General features: G+C 36.8%; 2 protein-coding genes across 25 annotated transcripts; both read left to right on the top strand.

Annotated features, from left to right (window-relative positions):
* Window positions 1-174: 174 nt before the first annotated feature.
* On the top strand, window positions 175-7799 carry LOC140177147 (uncharacterized). 2 transcript variants are annotated; one of them, XR_011868953.1, is made up of 3 exons: window positions 175-362; window positions 443-502; window positions 7663-7799. XR_011868953.1 is itself a non-coding variant. In XM_072209866.1 (3 exons), the coding sequence occupies exon 3, from the start codon at window positions 2321-2323 to the stop codon at window positions 2918-2920; it is 600 nt and encodes a 199-aa protein (XP_072065967.1). In that variant the 5' UTR covers window positions 175-362; window positions 443-502; the 3' UTR covers window positions 2921-3193. The 2 variants fall into 2 exon arrangements, 1 of the variants encoding a protein (XP_072065967.1); XM_072209866.1 differs by lacking the exon at window positions 7663-7799 and adding an exon at window positions 2321-3193.
* Window positions 7800-8278: 479 nt separating this feature from the next.
* Window positions 8279-12268, top strand: LOC112728492 (uncharacterized). 23 transcript variants are annotated; one of them, XM_072209863.1, is made up of 6 exons: window positions 8294-8798; window positions 9987-10081; window positions 10398-10458; window positions 10815-11176; window positions 11421-12106; window positions 12219-12268. In XM_072209863.1, exons 4-6 carry the CDS (start codon window positions 10840-10842, stop codon window positions 12237-12239), a joined length of 1044 nt encoding a protein of 347 aa, XP_072065964.1. In that variant the 5' UTR covers window positions 8294-8798; window positions 9987-10081; window positions 10398-10458; window positions 10815-10839; the 3' UTR covers window positions 12240-12268. The 23 variants fall into 23 exon arrangements, with proteins under 23 accessions (XP_072065960.1, XP_072065954.1, XP_025634424.1 ...); XM_072209865.1 differs by having other exon boundaries at window positions 10819-11176; XM_072209864.1 differs by lacking the exon at window positions 10398-10458 and having other exon boundaries at window positions 8293-8798; window positions 10819-11176.
* The last annotated feature ends 2742 nt before the right edge of the window (window positions 12269-15010 follow it).

Raw genomic sequence — 15010 nt, forward strand, 5'->3', positions numbered from 1 at the left:
ATATGTTACTAGTGTCATTTATGCTAGTAGCTTAGAAAATAATTTTTAGACATGTTTTTGCAAGTGTTCCGATACATCTAGTTTTAGTAGTTATACACCTGAGATATTTTAATATTATTTTAATCCACCTCCAAGCCAACCAATCACAACTCACCCTACACCCCCAAAACCCCCAAGGCTGGCTCATTTTCACTTTGTGGCCGAAAATAGGTAGAGAGAAAAAGAGAGAAAAGTTCTTAGTTCCAAATCTTCAAAGCTTGATTTCTGCTGAACTAAAACTCAAATCAAAATTCCAATCCGACCAAAATGATCCTCTCTTCTTTCTCTACATGATCATATGACTTATCAAGGCTGGGATCAAGGTGAGTTGGCTGTACCATCTCTCTTTTGATTCAGTTTCAAGGAAACATGCTTAAATATGTGTTTTCTTGATGTGATTTAGGAGGAAAAAGTGTTTAAGGACCACCTGAAAGTTTGATTGAATTAGGAGCAGCAAGACCAGGTAGGGTGTCACGAAATTAATCTTGATTAATTGTGTTTGAGATGTGTGAATGTTGTATTATTTGGCTGTGCTAAAAATTGGTTGCATATATGATTGATTTTTGGTGAAAATTTGGTGAAATTCTGATGAAATTTGATGAAATTTAAGCTTTAAAGTTCATGTTCTTGGGCAGCTGGAAAAACGAAACCCTAAGCTTAAATTGAGGTTCAATTTGTGTTGAAATCATGTAGAAAAGATGGGGTTTTAGTGGCTGCTAATTTATTATGAATTATAGTAAAAATCGGTTGCTGAAAAGACTGAAAAACGGGTAAAAACAGAGAAAGAATCTGAAGAATTTATGAAGAACATGAAGAACACTTTGAGTGTGGTGAAGAACAATGAAGAACACCTTTTTGATTCATAAAAGGGCAAGGAAGTAAAATTTTTGGTGTTTAAGGGGTTATATGGTAATTTCTGGAAGTTAGGGTGGTAAAAGTAAAAATATTAAAAGTTACGGGTGGTAAAAAGTGAATTTTAAAGGTTAAAGGTTAAAGTAAAGTTAATTTTCGAAAATATATTAATAAAATAATAAATAATAGTAAAATATTAAATAATAATATTTAATTAAAAATAATATTTTAATAAAAATAATAAAATAATGCGAAAAAGGCAGTTTTCTGTAAAAGTTTTAGAAAGACAACTTTAAGCGCAGAATCTCATAATTACCTTCATAAAGCACTTAGGGAGTGGTAAAAACATATTAGTGAGGCAAAGATAAAGAAAAGATAAAAAGTTGAAGAAAAGATAAAAATCGAAGAAAAAGTCTGTAAAATTTTAACAACAGAGAAACAGACAAAGACTAGTGAACGAACTAGGGCAACATAGCTAGTTCTTGATTTGCGAATAGGGTTAAGTATTATATGAAAAGTTAAACTGTTTCAGTATAGACTTAATGAACCTATACTTGGGGCAGGCTAACTAATCATACCGAAATTTACATAAGCTTTAAATACATACGTTAAATAGAGAAAGCAGAATAAAGTGAGGAAGCGCAGAGAAAGGAACAAACAGAGCAGAATAAAGAGACAAAGCGAAGAGAGTAATATGATAAAGAGTAGAGGACCTATTGAGAGGTCATCTGTTGCATTAAGGCAACCTCAGAGATATCCATATGTTCATCTACTGCATTGTAGCAGTCAGATAGATAATGGTGCAACCACTGAGAAACGCTTTCCTGCGGTACAGATCCATATTTTATTTCTGTAAGGCAGAGGGGTTATTTCCTGCTACAGAAGTACCGTGACCACCTGTTCCATTTCTGTAGTGGCAGAGGGGTTATTTCCTGTATACAGAAGGTGTGTCGGCATACAACCCTGCAGTGGCAGATGTGTTATTTTCTGCGTGCAGTGGACCCTGTGGTGGCAGAGGGGTTATTTCCTGTACACAGGGGTATAGCCAAAAGGAAAGTCATATCCGGCTAGTAATGCTGGGTTACGTCGGGAGCGGGTAGAAACCGACAAATGAGCTCATTACTTGCACTAGGACTAGACATGCATCATTCTTGTCTGTGCATTATTCTCTATTGCATTCCTACTTGTGTTTGATCAATTTCTTTATGTTTGTTTGCTTGAGTGCTATGTCTATGCTTTATTTTCTTGCACTCTTCTGTTTGTGTTCTGTTTTCTGTTTTTCCTATCTATTTTAACTACTGTTTACTACTTTACTGTATTCTAATATCTATCTGCTAATCGGAATCAAATAAATGAACGTAACTAATAACCCCGACCCTACTAAGAACTCCCAAGTTCTTACCCCTTCTCTCCCTTCCTCTCCCCTCAGATGGAGACTGGCGTGATCTTCTATGAGTTCGAGGACCCTTACGTCTACGAGGATCCGGTACATCACAGTTACTTCATTATGGGTTTGGAGCCTCGTATTAGACGATATGCGTTACCTAATCGAGCTTTTCAACATCCTCTGTCTAGCCCGCATTTTGACCCTGATGCTCCTTACGACTTTCCCTTATCCTGGTTACACCCTGACGCACCTGGACATCCTTTTCCTGATGATCCTGAGCACCCTATACCAGCTCAACCTTTGAATGAGGCGGTACCTGAGCCTATCATTCCTGATGAGCCTGAGTTAGCTGATGACTACGTACCTGTGATACCACCAGAGTGGGATTTTCCCCCTGAGCCGATCCCCGACTTTCCACAGCCTGATGAGCCGGCACTACCGGACGGTGGGGTAGCTCCTATATACGCGAACGGACCTGTGCTTGCGAATGGTTTTGTACATAGTGACAGCAGTGTTTCTGGTGGATCTGAGGACATAGTTGCAGCTGTGGACGATGAGGAGGAGGAGGATCCTGAGATAGAGATAGAGCAGGATGAGGAGATGGACGAGCCTCACGGCGATTCTCCGAACGGCCACATGTAGATATAGCTTGACTGCGGAAGGGGCATTCTTTTGATGACACTCTAGTCTGACATTATCTGTTAGTTAGTCTCTCACTTGTGTTAGTACACCCGAGAGCTAGGAGCTATATAGTGGTTAGGCTAGCCTGGGTGCCAGATTAGTGGCTTTTTGTATGGGCCAGGCCCTGGGAGTGTCGTGTATATATTAGCTATGTAGGATGACGAGGATGTAAACTGACTTGATCTGGTGTAAACGCCGCATGTTTTGTTATAGTGTACATGATGTATATTATCAGTTGTGTCTCTATGTTTCTTTATGCCGCTTTTCTGTTACTCCCAATATATGCTTGTTTATTTTACCTTGTTATCCGCAACGATACGATATAAAATAATAAAAAAAAAGCTACCCGTAAAATTGGCATCGCTCTAACAAGGAACAGGCTCATATAGTAAATAATAGTTAATAATTAAGAGGGATAAGTTAGTAACACTTAGCTTCTTGTATGACCATGGCATACTGGGAGTTGGGTCGTTACAGGAAGCATGGATTGAGCCATACTAAACCAATATGAGTAGTTTTAACATGGCAGGAGCAATTTTACCATGGCAAGTTTTCATCTTCCACTCAATGAACAATTTATTAAATCAACCACAGCAAAACACAATATAACAATCAAAAGGTAGAGAACAACACCAAAACAATAATTTATCAAATTAACAAGTTAATAAGATCAATTAAAACTGAAAATCAAAATAACAAGAACAATTAACATTTTAAACTACAGCAAACTAACAACAAAATAAGAACTAGAAAACATACTAACCATGAAAACAACAATAGAAAAAACAATAACTGAATAATTAATACAAGAAAGAACAAGAAGAAGGAAAAAAAATCACCCTAGGATGGAGCAATTCTGAAATTCAAACAGTACAGGGAAAGGGAGGAGCTTTAAATCGCGACGGAGATGGCTGAATGGAGGCAGACCATGGCGGAACGGTGGTTGAAAGGCCGCGGAACAGAAGCTGAACAGAGGCTCGAACACGTGGCATAGAGGACTGAACAGAGGGCTAAGCAGCTCGAACAAGGGTTGGCCAAAAAGGGCAGAACAAGGGTTGGCCAAAAACCAGACGCAGAAGCTTGGCCAAAAAGGAGGCGGATGCGCGGCGAACAAGGGCGACGTTGCGCCGAGGCTGTAGCAGCGGCGGTGGCTGGATGTTGAGGAACGGCGACGAGAGATGGCTGCTTCGGTGCTTCCTCCAAGCTGCGTTCGAGTTCTCTTCTGTCTTCTCTGCGTTCTTCAGTGTGTTCGTTCAAAGGCCAGAGAGAGGGAAGTGAGGGAGTGAGGAGGAGCTCGATGAGAGGAAGGAGGAGAGTGGCTGAGTGAGACTGTGAGAGATGAGAGGCCAAGAAGGTTGCAAGAATTTGAAAAGTGCCACGTTCAACTCTTAAGTAGCAAGTTTAAAAACAGAGCAATTTCTAGAAATTTGGGCAGCAAGTAGCAGCAAAATATAAGCACATGAATCCAAAAATTGCAATTAACATGAGAAAAGCATGGATTGCATGTACAGAGGCAGCATCAAACTTAACTTCACAAGTACAGTTCAGCAGGGAGCAGGTAGAATCAGGTCACATAAAACAAAAACAGCACAGCAATGATCACACCAACATCATTCAGCAAACAAGCAGTATTAAGCCATGTTGGATAATCAAGAACGGAGCAATTATCAGGCCTAGAATCCTCTAACCACAACCTAGCTACCTAACAGCATATATATCTATCTATCCTAACAAATAGAATTAATCAGCAATCTAACTAAAATTAACAACAGAATTAATAAAAGAAAGTAAATAAGCAGAGCAGGAAGCAGTGATGAGGCAGGGGACCTGGAATGTAGCAGAGACAGACTGGGAAATGGAAAGGGGAAGAAGAGCAGAAGTAGTGCCACCCAGAGTTGGTGGTGGCCGGCTGAGCTCGCGGCGGCGCAGAGAGCGGCGCGAGCGGCGGAACGATGCAGGGCAGAGAGATTCAGCTTCTCTCTATGGCTGTGACGAGAGCTGGGGGGGGCAGAAGCGTTTGAAGGGAAGAGGAGAGGCGAGAAGAGAAGAGGGAAGGTAAGAATGGTGGTCAGCTTGCCGGACGGTGGGTCGCCGGACGGAGAGCACGAAGAGAGAGGAGCGGTGAGAGGGGGGTGAGAAGAGGGAAGAAAAATAGGTAGAGAGGGAGGTGATTAATTTAGGGTTCAGCAGCTTCGTTTAGTTTAGCCTTTCTTTCTTTCTTTTTTTTTTAAAGAGACAAAACGACGCAGTTTAGGGGTATTACTTTTAAACCAAAAACTCGCTAAAAAACTGGACGGTTATGTCGGTTCATCGGTTAACTGCCAGTTCGATCGGTTTTTTAACCGGTTTTTTGCCAAGTGGTTTCTGGCCTTATCCGGATCGGCTAGATGATTGGTTCCCGGTTATTTCAGTTGAACCGACCGATCCGGTTCGGTTTTCAGAACCATGGTTACTGGTTAGGGTTCCTCTAACCAACGGCACCGTTTTGAGCAAATTTTAGAAAATCGGTCGGGTCCCAGTTCGGCTCGACCGACCGGTTCTAGACCGGTTCGACGGTCCAACGACGGTTTCTGAATCTTTCGATTTTGATTTATGACCGATTCGTTTTTTATACCGGTTCAGGTGACGGTTCGGTTCGACCAACCAGTTCTTGGCCAGTTCGAGGTTCAACTGCGGTTTTTGAAATTGGGGGTTTTAACATTTGTCCGAGTTGTTTTTAGTATCAAATTTTCAATTAAGCTTACAACACAGAAGTGGTTCAAGGAATCAAAATGTTAGAGTGAAAATTAAGCTTCGCCTAAATTCAACTATAATCGAACGAAAGACAGAAACATGAATTTTCAACAAGAGTCCATAAAAAACATAGTGCATAATAATTATTTAAGTAGAAGAGATGAAACTAACAAGTCTTAGTAGTTAATATAAACTAAACATGACTACATGACAATTACGATTATTTAATTTTTGTTTGACTCCTTTTGTTTATACTTATTGTAATTCCTGGTAGCAGATTCAATGACATTACGCAGCATCAAGTTATGGGGCATTAGAATCAAATCCAACGCAAGTCGCATCCTTGTACCATCATTAACCTGAAAAATATAAATATTTTAGGTTACCAACAAAACCATACACATTAACAATTGAAGTATTTTTTTTTTACCAAAAGAATATTACATTTATTGTATAACTATACGTCTTCCTGTAGTCTGTCATCCAGGTTGCCACCCATAGTGAAAGAAGGTTTCTGTGATGAGGTTAAAGCCAATTTACTTGTTCTTTTCTTCAACTAAGTAGCAATATAAAGAATTTAGGTAATATGATCATCCAATTCAAATTGAATTTCATGTTTCATCTAATTTAGTAACTAGATAAGATTTTAACAGAAGACTTAATCCATAGAAATCGATATCCAAGATAATTCCACTCTGCAATCTTCTTCATTCACGGTTAAACTTTGTTTCTATGTGGTCAGATTTTAATTTTAGAACTTGGTATAAATTTGTTTCCATTTTTTTTTGGGCAATTGGATGAATTGAGGCAAATATATGAGGAACTGCCAGAATTTCTCCAGCATGTTGCTATGGTGCATTCTTTAATTTGTTAAAACAAGTATTTATATTTTTTCTTCATCATGAACATGGTATATATTTTTGCAGGTTTCATCATTAGAATCGGCACAATTTCCTGTTATATTCAAGGACAAGCCTATTCCTTGTATAGTTTACATACAGCAGATAGGTATTTTGATTTTATTGATTATATTTGTATCCTTAAGAAGAAAGTAATGGTCCAATGGGTCACTTAGTACATATCGTTTTGTCTTTAAGTTCTTCAGGGTCTTGAGTTCAAATCCTGCTAAAACCTGCCTTTGGTTTTATCCTTTTTTATAAAGAGAGTACCCAATTCACCTATTCCCAAGGTTCTGAAAATCGGACCGGATCGGCCGGTTCAACCGGTTTAACCGCGAACCGCCATGCAAACGGTCCGGTCCTCCTCTAAAAACTGCAGTAGAAAAAACCGCTGGAAAATCGATGAACCGGTCGATTCTGCTAAACGACGCCGTTTTTTATTGTAAAAAAAAAAAGTAACCCGACCCGACCCGCTCCTGGAGCACCCCCCTTCTTCTTCCCCGACCCCCATTCATTCATGATTCATCTCACTATCTGAAGTCTGAACCCTAGCCGCCCAGTCGCCCTCCATCGTCGCCGCGGTCTCAGGTCGTCAGCGCCACCACCGTCGCCTGGTCCGCAGCCCCAGTAGCCCTCCATCGTCACCTGGTTCCCTGCCCAGTAGCCTTCCATCGTCTTCATCTTCTCAACACCAGTAGCCCTCTCATCGTCTTCATCGTCGCGTGGTCCTCAACACCAGTAGCCCTCCATCGACCCCAGGTGAGTGACTCGTCCTCTGCTCATCTTCTTTGTTCTTAGCCTCTTCGGTCTTCTTCAGTCTTCAATATCTGTTTGTTGATACTCTGTGAACTTCCTCTGTGAACTTAGATTTTTGTTCAATTTCTGTGAACTTCGATTTCTGTTCAATTTCTGGGAACTTCGATTTCTGTTCAATTTCTTCGGTCTTCAATTTAGTGTTTTGCACTTTTGCTGCTCTGTAACTGTTAATTTGTTACTCTGTTTTAATTTGTTACTTTGTAATTGTTAATTTGTTATTCTGTTTTGTTAATGCTGATGTGTATATTGAAGCAGCACAGAATGAGGTGATTGTTAGGGTGAGTTGCCCTCTTGATTCTCATCCGGTTTCAAGAGTGATCCAAACATTCAAAGATGCACAAATCAATGTTATTGATTCAAAACTCGCAGCTGCAAATGACACCATATTTCACACCTTTGTAATTAAATCCCAACAAAGATGTGAACAGCTCTTCTGGGTGTGAGAGAAATTGGAGTCTTTTTGACCAGATTCATACAAAAAGAAATAGATTGGAGCATGATAGACTGAATGACATTGTTTATGTTACCTATAATTTGCGTCTTATAATTATATTTTAGGATGTGTATTTATAATTTATTTATTATTCTATTCTAAAACGGTTTTTCTGATTGAACCACCAGTTGGACCGGTTAGACTAGTAAACCAATGAACCTAATATTCTGAAAACCGATTCAAACCGGCCAGTTGAACCGGTCAAACCGTGAACCGATAAGAAAAACAGTTCGGACAAATAGCATAACCGCTCATTTTAGAAACCGGAATTGGACCGTTGGACCGGCCGAGAACCGGTCGATCGGACCGAACCGGGACCCGACCGGTTTTCACATTTCAACTCACCGTTTTGAATTTTAAATTTAAAAAAAAAAAAGAAAATTGAAAAAAATAAAAAGAGCGTCACCAACACCAAGTCACCGTCTCCCTCTCTGTCTCCCACTCATCTTCCCTCTGCATCCCTCTCTCAAAAGAAAAAACCGTAGCCTCCATCGCTACTCTCTTCTTCAAGCTATCACTGCCGCCGTCCTACCGCCGCCGTCGAATCTGGTCTAGCTGTCGCCCCACTGCTTTAGCGTCGTCTCCGCTCGTCTCAGCCGTCGCGTCGCATCGCATCGCATATGCTCGAAGCCGCCGTCCCACTGCAACTCGTCTCGTGTCGTTTCTCCGTGGAGCAGCCGCTGTTCCGCCGCGTCGGTTCTGGTCCACCGCGCTCCAGCCCTCCTCTGCTCCAGTTCTGCCGCGCTCCACCCTCCTCTGTTCCAGTTCCACCGCGTTCCACCCTCCACGGCTCCAGTTACGCGACGGTCCAGCCACCCCTTCTCCAGTTCCGCGACGGTCCAACCACTCCTTCTCCAGTTCCTCAACGGTCCAGCCACCTCTTCTCCAGGAACCCTATGTCTATACCTTAATCATATAACTGTTTCAATTTAGAAGATTCATATGCTTCACCCTTTTACTTCTGTTATGTTGTTGCTCTGTTTACTTTAATATTTTTGGTTTTATTGTGGTTTTTTTTTATTGAACTTGTTAAGTTGATAATTTGCTAATTTATTGGGCTGCTGTTGTCTTGATTTGTTAAATTGTTGGGTTGCTGTCGCTGAATTTGTTGGATTTTTCTATTCAAGTTTTGTTGTTGTTTGTTTCATATACCTATTATTGTTCTTCAGATTATTGGGTTGCTGTGTTTTTTTTTTTTTAATTGTTAATTTGTTGATTTTTTAAATTGTTATTGTGATTCTTGGGATATAGATTGCTTTTGTTTTTTGTTATTAGGTTGTTGGTTTTTCTATTCCAATCTTGCTCTTGTTAATTCATTAAATTATTGTTATTGTGATTCTTGCTGTTGAGATTGTTCTTGCTAGTGAGTATATTAATTTGGATTTGTTGAAATTTGTTAGACTATAACTATATTTGGTGTGTTTATAATAGAGGAATAGAGAAAGGGGCAGCTAGCATTGTTTGATTTGTTTCATTGATTGTTGTTTCAATTCTCCCTCTTTTCTGTTGTAAGAAGCTCACCCTCTCACTAATTCAATCTTCCTTCTTAATGGTTGTGAATTTGCTTATTTTATTGATGGTTGAATTATTCACAGTATACCTTATACTTTTCCTAATTCAATATAATTGTTGAGTTTGCCTGCATGGTTATATGATATCAGTTTATTTATGTTTATTTTATTATAAAACGGTTTTTTCGGTTCAACCACGGTCGAATCGGTTGAACCTATAAACCAGTGAACCAGTAGCTAGAACGGTTCGATGACCGGTTCGGTTTTCAGAACCTTGAGTGAACCAGTGACTAGAGCGGTTTGATGACCGGTCCGGTTTTCTGAACCTTGCCTATTCCGCAGCCAAAGTTGTGGGCATCATGGTAAAAGAAAGTGAACAGAGCTAATAAATGTTCATGCTTTAAAGTCACCAATCACAGTCTAACGGCTAATTTCACCTGTAGTTTTTCAGATTTGATGTGGCTATATTTGATGTAGAATTAAATATATTGTGATGGAGATTCTCCTGTACTAGTGATTGAAATTTAATTTAGCTTTGATTATTGTTTGTTACTGTAAAATTGTGTTCAATATAGGATATTTGATGTGTATCTTTGAAGAAAAACTTGAAGAAACCACTCTGGAGAAGCTTGTGGATTGGGAATACACAGTATGTTGATGTTTGCACCCGGTAAACAAATTTATGTAACTGATATGTTCTATTTGGACAACGTTAATTTCAAATATAGTTTTGTGACGCAGATGCAGAGACAAAAATTTTCAACATGTACACTAAATAAATAATTTTTAATAAATTAAAAGTATTATTAAAAAAATTAGTCTCTTCCATAAGAAAATCAATCTTTTTTTATCTTTTAGAAATGTATTCTATCTAACACTTTTGAAATTTAATTTGAGTGATTATTCAAAATTTTATTAGAACAAAGTGTATTTTTGGTCGGAGGAAACGAATTCTAGGAATATTTTTTTTCTTTTTAAAAGCACAGGCCCAAAGAGAGAGAGACAGAGAGAGAGAGAAGAAGAAGAAACACTTGGACCAAAGAAAAGGTTTGTAAATCACGTAAAGCAGCAAGAGATTTTTTTGATCAAAATGAAAAAGATAAATGAGAATATGTTAGGAGAAAGAGAAGTCTTTGAGTTTGTATATTATGGTGTTTGTTACTTGTTATTATGCTGATATTTCATAAGTTGCCCACCATGTGTTTGATATAAGTTCCCAATCACGCCATTCCCTTGTTTTCATATGGATAATTACTATTTTAAGAAGATATATTGACTTATCAATCATTTGCTCTTTATTTTCTACTTTGATTGTCAACAATGTAGCTTTTTGTTAACGATTTTACGTTCATTGATTCAATCACATGACTTGGTTGTTGTTTAATGCATGGTTGGTGTTTAAGGTAGGTGGACAAACCCCATTTTGTTATGGATATAGCACATTACTATTTGGATGGCAATGCTGATGCTGTGGAGTTTTGTCCACATGATTCGTACCACCATGTTCTGGCTGCCTCGACATACAATCTCCAAGAAGGTGACCGTCCCAGTCGACATGGAAGCATTTCTCTCTTCAGTGTTGATGGCAGTGACATAGCTGGTGGTGATGACCACCTTGACTTGGTTTGCAGTGTGGAGACCTCTGGCATTTTCGACATAAAGTGGAGCCCGCCTGGACAGCATTCGAATCCTTTTCTTTCTCAAGCTGATGCTGATGGATACTTGAGAATTCATGTGCTGGAAAGTAGCTGTAATGGGGTTGAAGGTATTGATATATCCTTCATTAAGCTTCCTTAACACTATTTGAATATTTCAAAACCAATCCAACTCTAGATCTTCATTTCCTTCTAAGCTTGATAGCAGGTATTATTTGTAATTGTAGCACTTTTGTTTTCAATTACAATAATAGTGCACTAGGATTTGGTTTCTCTATGACATACGTTTCTATTTTGCCAAGGAATGTTCCTAATAAGAGTTTTTTCAATTGATAAATATTGATGCTATGGCAGGGATTAATCTAAAGCATATGATCAGTGAAAAAATCAGCGACTCTATGTGCTTGTACCTGGACTGGAACCCTTCAGGCAAATCCATGACAGTGGGGCTTTCTGATGGCTCTGTATCCATTGTTTCTTTCCTTGAATCCAAGTTGGAAATACAAGAAGAATGGAAGGCACATGACTTTGAACTCTGGACAACCACATTTGATATCCACCAACCAAATTTGGTATATACTGGCTCTGATGATTGTAAATTCAGTTGTTGGGATTTAAGGGATGGTCCTTCCAATCTGGTATTTCAGAATTCCAAAGCTCACAAAATGGGTGTTTGTTGCATTCAAAAGCGTTCTCATGATCCAAATAGCTTAGTAACCGGTAGCTACGACGAAACCTTGAGGGTATGGGACTTGAGAACAATCTCAAAACCTGTTAATGAGACTTCAATTGGCTTAGGGGGAGGAGTTTGGAGGGTGAAGCACCATCCGTACATTCCAAACTTGGTCTTGGCTGCATGTATGCACAATGGTTTTGCAATTGTTTCCATCAAGGGCAACGAAGCGCAAGTGTTGGAAACTTACAAGAAGCATGATTCCCTTGCATATGGAGCAGATTGGCAGAAAGGTGAAGCAAATCACAGAGTTGAGAGAACCAAACCAATTGTGGCTACTTGCTCATTCTATGACAAACTTGTTCGGGTATGGAAGCCAGAAAATGAGATTAACTTGTAAGCTTTATGCTTAATGTTTGTAGCAATCTGGAAAAAAATGTAATGCTTAACTATTTATTTGTTGAATCATATGATTGCAGGAAGGTTGGAAGCATGAGTGACACAAAGCATTTCCACTTTTTTATTATTATTTCAAATCCCTTATTTATTGATTCCTTAACCTAATCAATGAAGAAAAAGATAATGATCATCATTATTTTAGGATTTTACTAATTTCATCAAAGAGATAATCTACATAAGAGACTAAGTTAATTTACCTTATTATAAAACTCATGACTAAATTAATTATTGAATAACAATTAAAATAAAGTTTATCGAAATATGTTGGTGAAGAAAATTCAAAAGCTATTGGACCATATTGGCACGACGTTGTTATTGTCATTTTATTAACAATGTCAAAGTAGATAATTATAAAACTCGACTTAATTAATCAATTTTAAAAATTTTAAGGATTAAATTGATTAGCTAGATAATTTATTAGTGTTAAATTTAATTTTTGTTTGATTCTAAAGTATTTTTCAAAAAAAATTACGGATGAAAAAAATTATTTAACAGTTGTTAAAAAAAAGTATTCCATCGTTTAATAGTTGTGCAAAAGAAAATTATGAACGGAAAACATTGTTTAATTGTTAAAAAAAATTCAACTATAATCTACTTCTAAAGTTTTTATTAAAAAGAAATTAGTTAAAAAAAAAGTGATGGTTTATGAGCAAAACATACCAGGCCATGTGGGCCGAGGGTGCAGCAGCCTGTTAACCCTTTACCCTCTAGCCTACACCCAAGTCCCGAGACCCAACTCTCAACTTGGAGAGGACAGGACAGCATATTGCAAACCCATTTAGCCCAACCAAGAATATCCAAACCCATGTTCCATCACAATAATGCCCCTACTCAGGTCACAAGCTCACGATATTAAGTTCGAAAAATGTTACACCTTCTCATAAGTTTTATAAACCCGTGTACTCTAATATATATATGACCGAGGTGAGACTTGTCAAGCGAAGAACTTAGAACAATGTTATAAATATTTGAATAAAAAATTTGATCTCTAAAATCTATTTTAAAAATATATATATCTGATTCTTTTCGCCTCATTTTTAAATCTTTTAGAGGCTTATTTATTGTTAATATTTTTTGTAAATTTTTTTGTCAATAATATAAATTTTCGAGTACCATTTTAGTAGTTTATTTTAGATAATTATAAAACTCGACCTAATTAATGAAATTTAAAAGCTATAAGGAGATTTATTTGTTGTTAATATTTTTTGTGAATTTTTTGTCAATATAAATTTTGGAGTACTATTTTACTAGTTTATTCTAAATAGTTATAAAATTCGACTTAATTAATGAATTTTAAAAGTTATAAAGATTAAATTGATTAGCTATAAATTTTATTAGTGTGAAATTTAATTTTTATTTGATTTTAAAATTTTGTTTTCCAAAAAAATACGAATAAAAAAGATTATTTAATGGTTGTGCAAAAGAAAATATATGAAGACAATTTTTTTTAATTGTTGTTAGAAAAATTCAATTATAAAAAAAAATAAAAGGCCAAAGGGCTAGTGTAGTGACCGAGAAAACAAATCAACAGACACCCATTCAAGTCCAATTGCAACATAATAACGCCTAACATTACCAATACTTGGCAATCATCATTACTTCTCATTAATTATATAAACTCTTGTTCTTCAACATACATCACCGATGTGGGACTTCAAACTTAATGGCGGAAACCGAATTGTATTTCATACTTGGCAATCGTCTCACTCTACTCCAACTACCTCCGCAACCGTCTTCGCGCTTTCTACCCTTCCATCCATCCAATCTCCTCCGCTTCCTGTCCAACCTCGCCGCTCCTTTCCGATCAATCCACCACCGCCAATGCATACCTCTTCCTCTCCCTTCCAATTTCCGCGACTCTTCCATGTATGCTCATTTTCATTTTCCGATAACTTCTAACTGAATTGAAATTGATGTCACGTGCTTCGATTCTACTCGTGAATTTAATTTCTTCTATTCTACTAAGATGTTGAGAACTTCAATAAAGGATTTGGATAGAATTTTTTGTATGGATATATATATTTTTTTAAAATATGTATATATAATTTGGATCTTCTAACAAACATTAAAAAGAATTGAAAAAATAATAAATGAGATTTAATGGCTTTAAGATTATTTGATGAAATTCACTATCAATTCAAGAATATTTACCACTTATTTTTATTATTTGAAATTGAAGCCTCTCTACTTATTTTTAAAGAATTCACGCCATGCATGATTGTTAATTATATAAAGAACAGACTGATTTATTAAGTTGTTATATTTGTATTTTAGACACATTTAAAATACAATATTCATCTAATATACATGATTTTTGTGTTTAATAGTATCTTAAATAAAAAAATATTTTTTTAATATATTTAAATATATTTAAATTTTATCAAAAGTTTTGTTGGAAACAACTACAACTACTACTCATCCCACAACACCTTCAGACATTAAACATAGCAACATTTTGCATCTTAGATACCCATGTTTAAATTAATTTTACTAAAGAATAACAAAAGAAATTATCTTTTAATCTTAGTACAATTGAAATAAAATATTATTTTAACTTGATTTATATAAATATTTGGAGTCCTATTTTTATCTCTTTTAATAAAGGATATAGGTATTTTTTTACTATAGTAAATGATAAAAGCAGATTTACTTAAATCTTTTTTATGAAAACTAGATCTAAGATATCACAATTAATTATTAATTTTATAAATTTTATCAAATTACAATTTAAAAAATAAGTAAACTTACATCTACTATTAATACAAAAATAATCTAGGTAACATAATGCAGCATCTTAACATATTTAGATCAG

Source organism: Arachis hypogaea, chromosome 12 (assembly GCF_003086295.3).
Source record: "Arachis hypogaea cultivar Tifrunner chromosome 12, arahy.Tifrunner.gnm2.J5K5, whole genome shotgun sequence".
NCBI classification, from domain to species: Eukaryota; Viridiplantae; Streptophyta; class Magnoliopsida; order Fabales; family Fabaceae; genus Arachis; species Arachis hypogaea.

Coding starts and splice junctions, on each gene's coding strand:
- LOC140177147 (XM_072209866.1), top strand. CDS start 2,321: ATGGAGACTGGCGTGATCTTCTATGAGTTCGAGGACCCTTACGTCTAC.
- LOC112728492 (XM_025778635.3), top strand. CDS start 9,995: ATGTGTATCTTTGAAGAAAAACTTGAAGAAACCACTCTGGAGAAGCTT. Junction 10,061..10,818: donor TTGTGGATTGGGAATACACA/GTATGTTGATGT, acceptor TGTTTAAGGTAG/GTGGACAAACCCCATTTTGT. Junction 11,177..11,420: donor TAGCTGTAATGGGGTTGAAG/GTATTGATATAT, acceptor ATGCTATGGCAG/GGATTAATCTAAAGCATATG.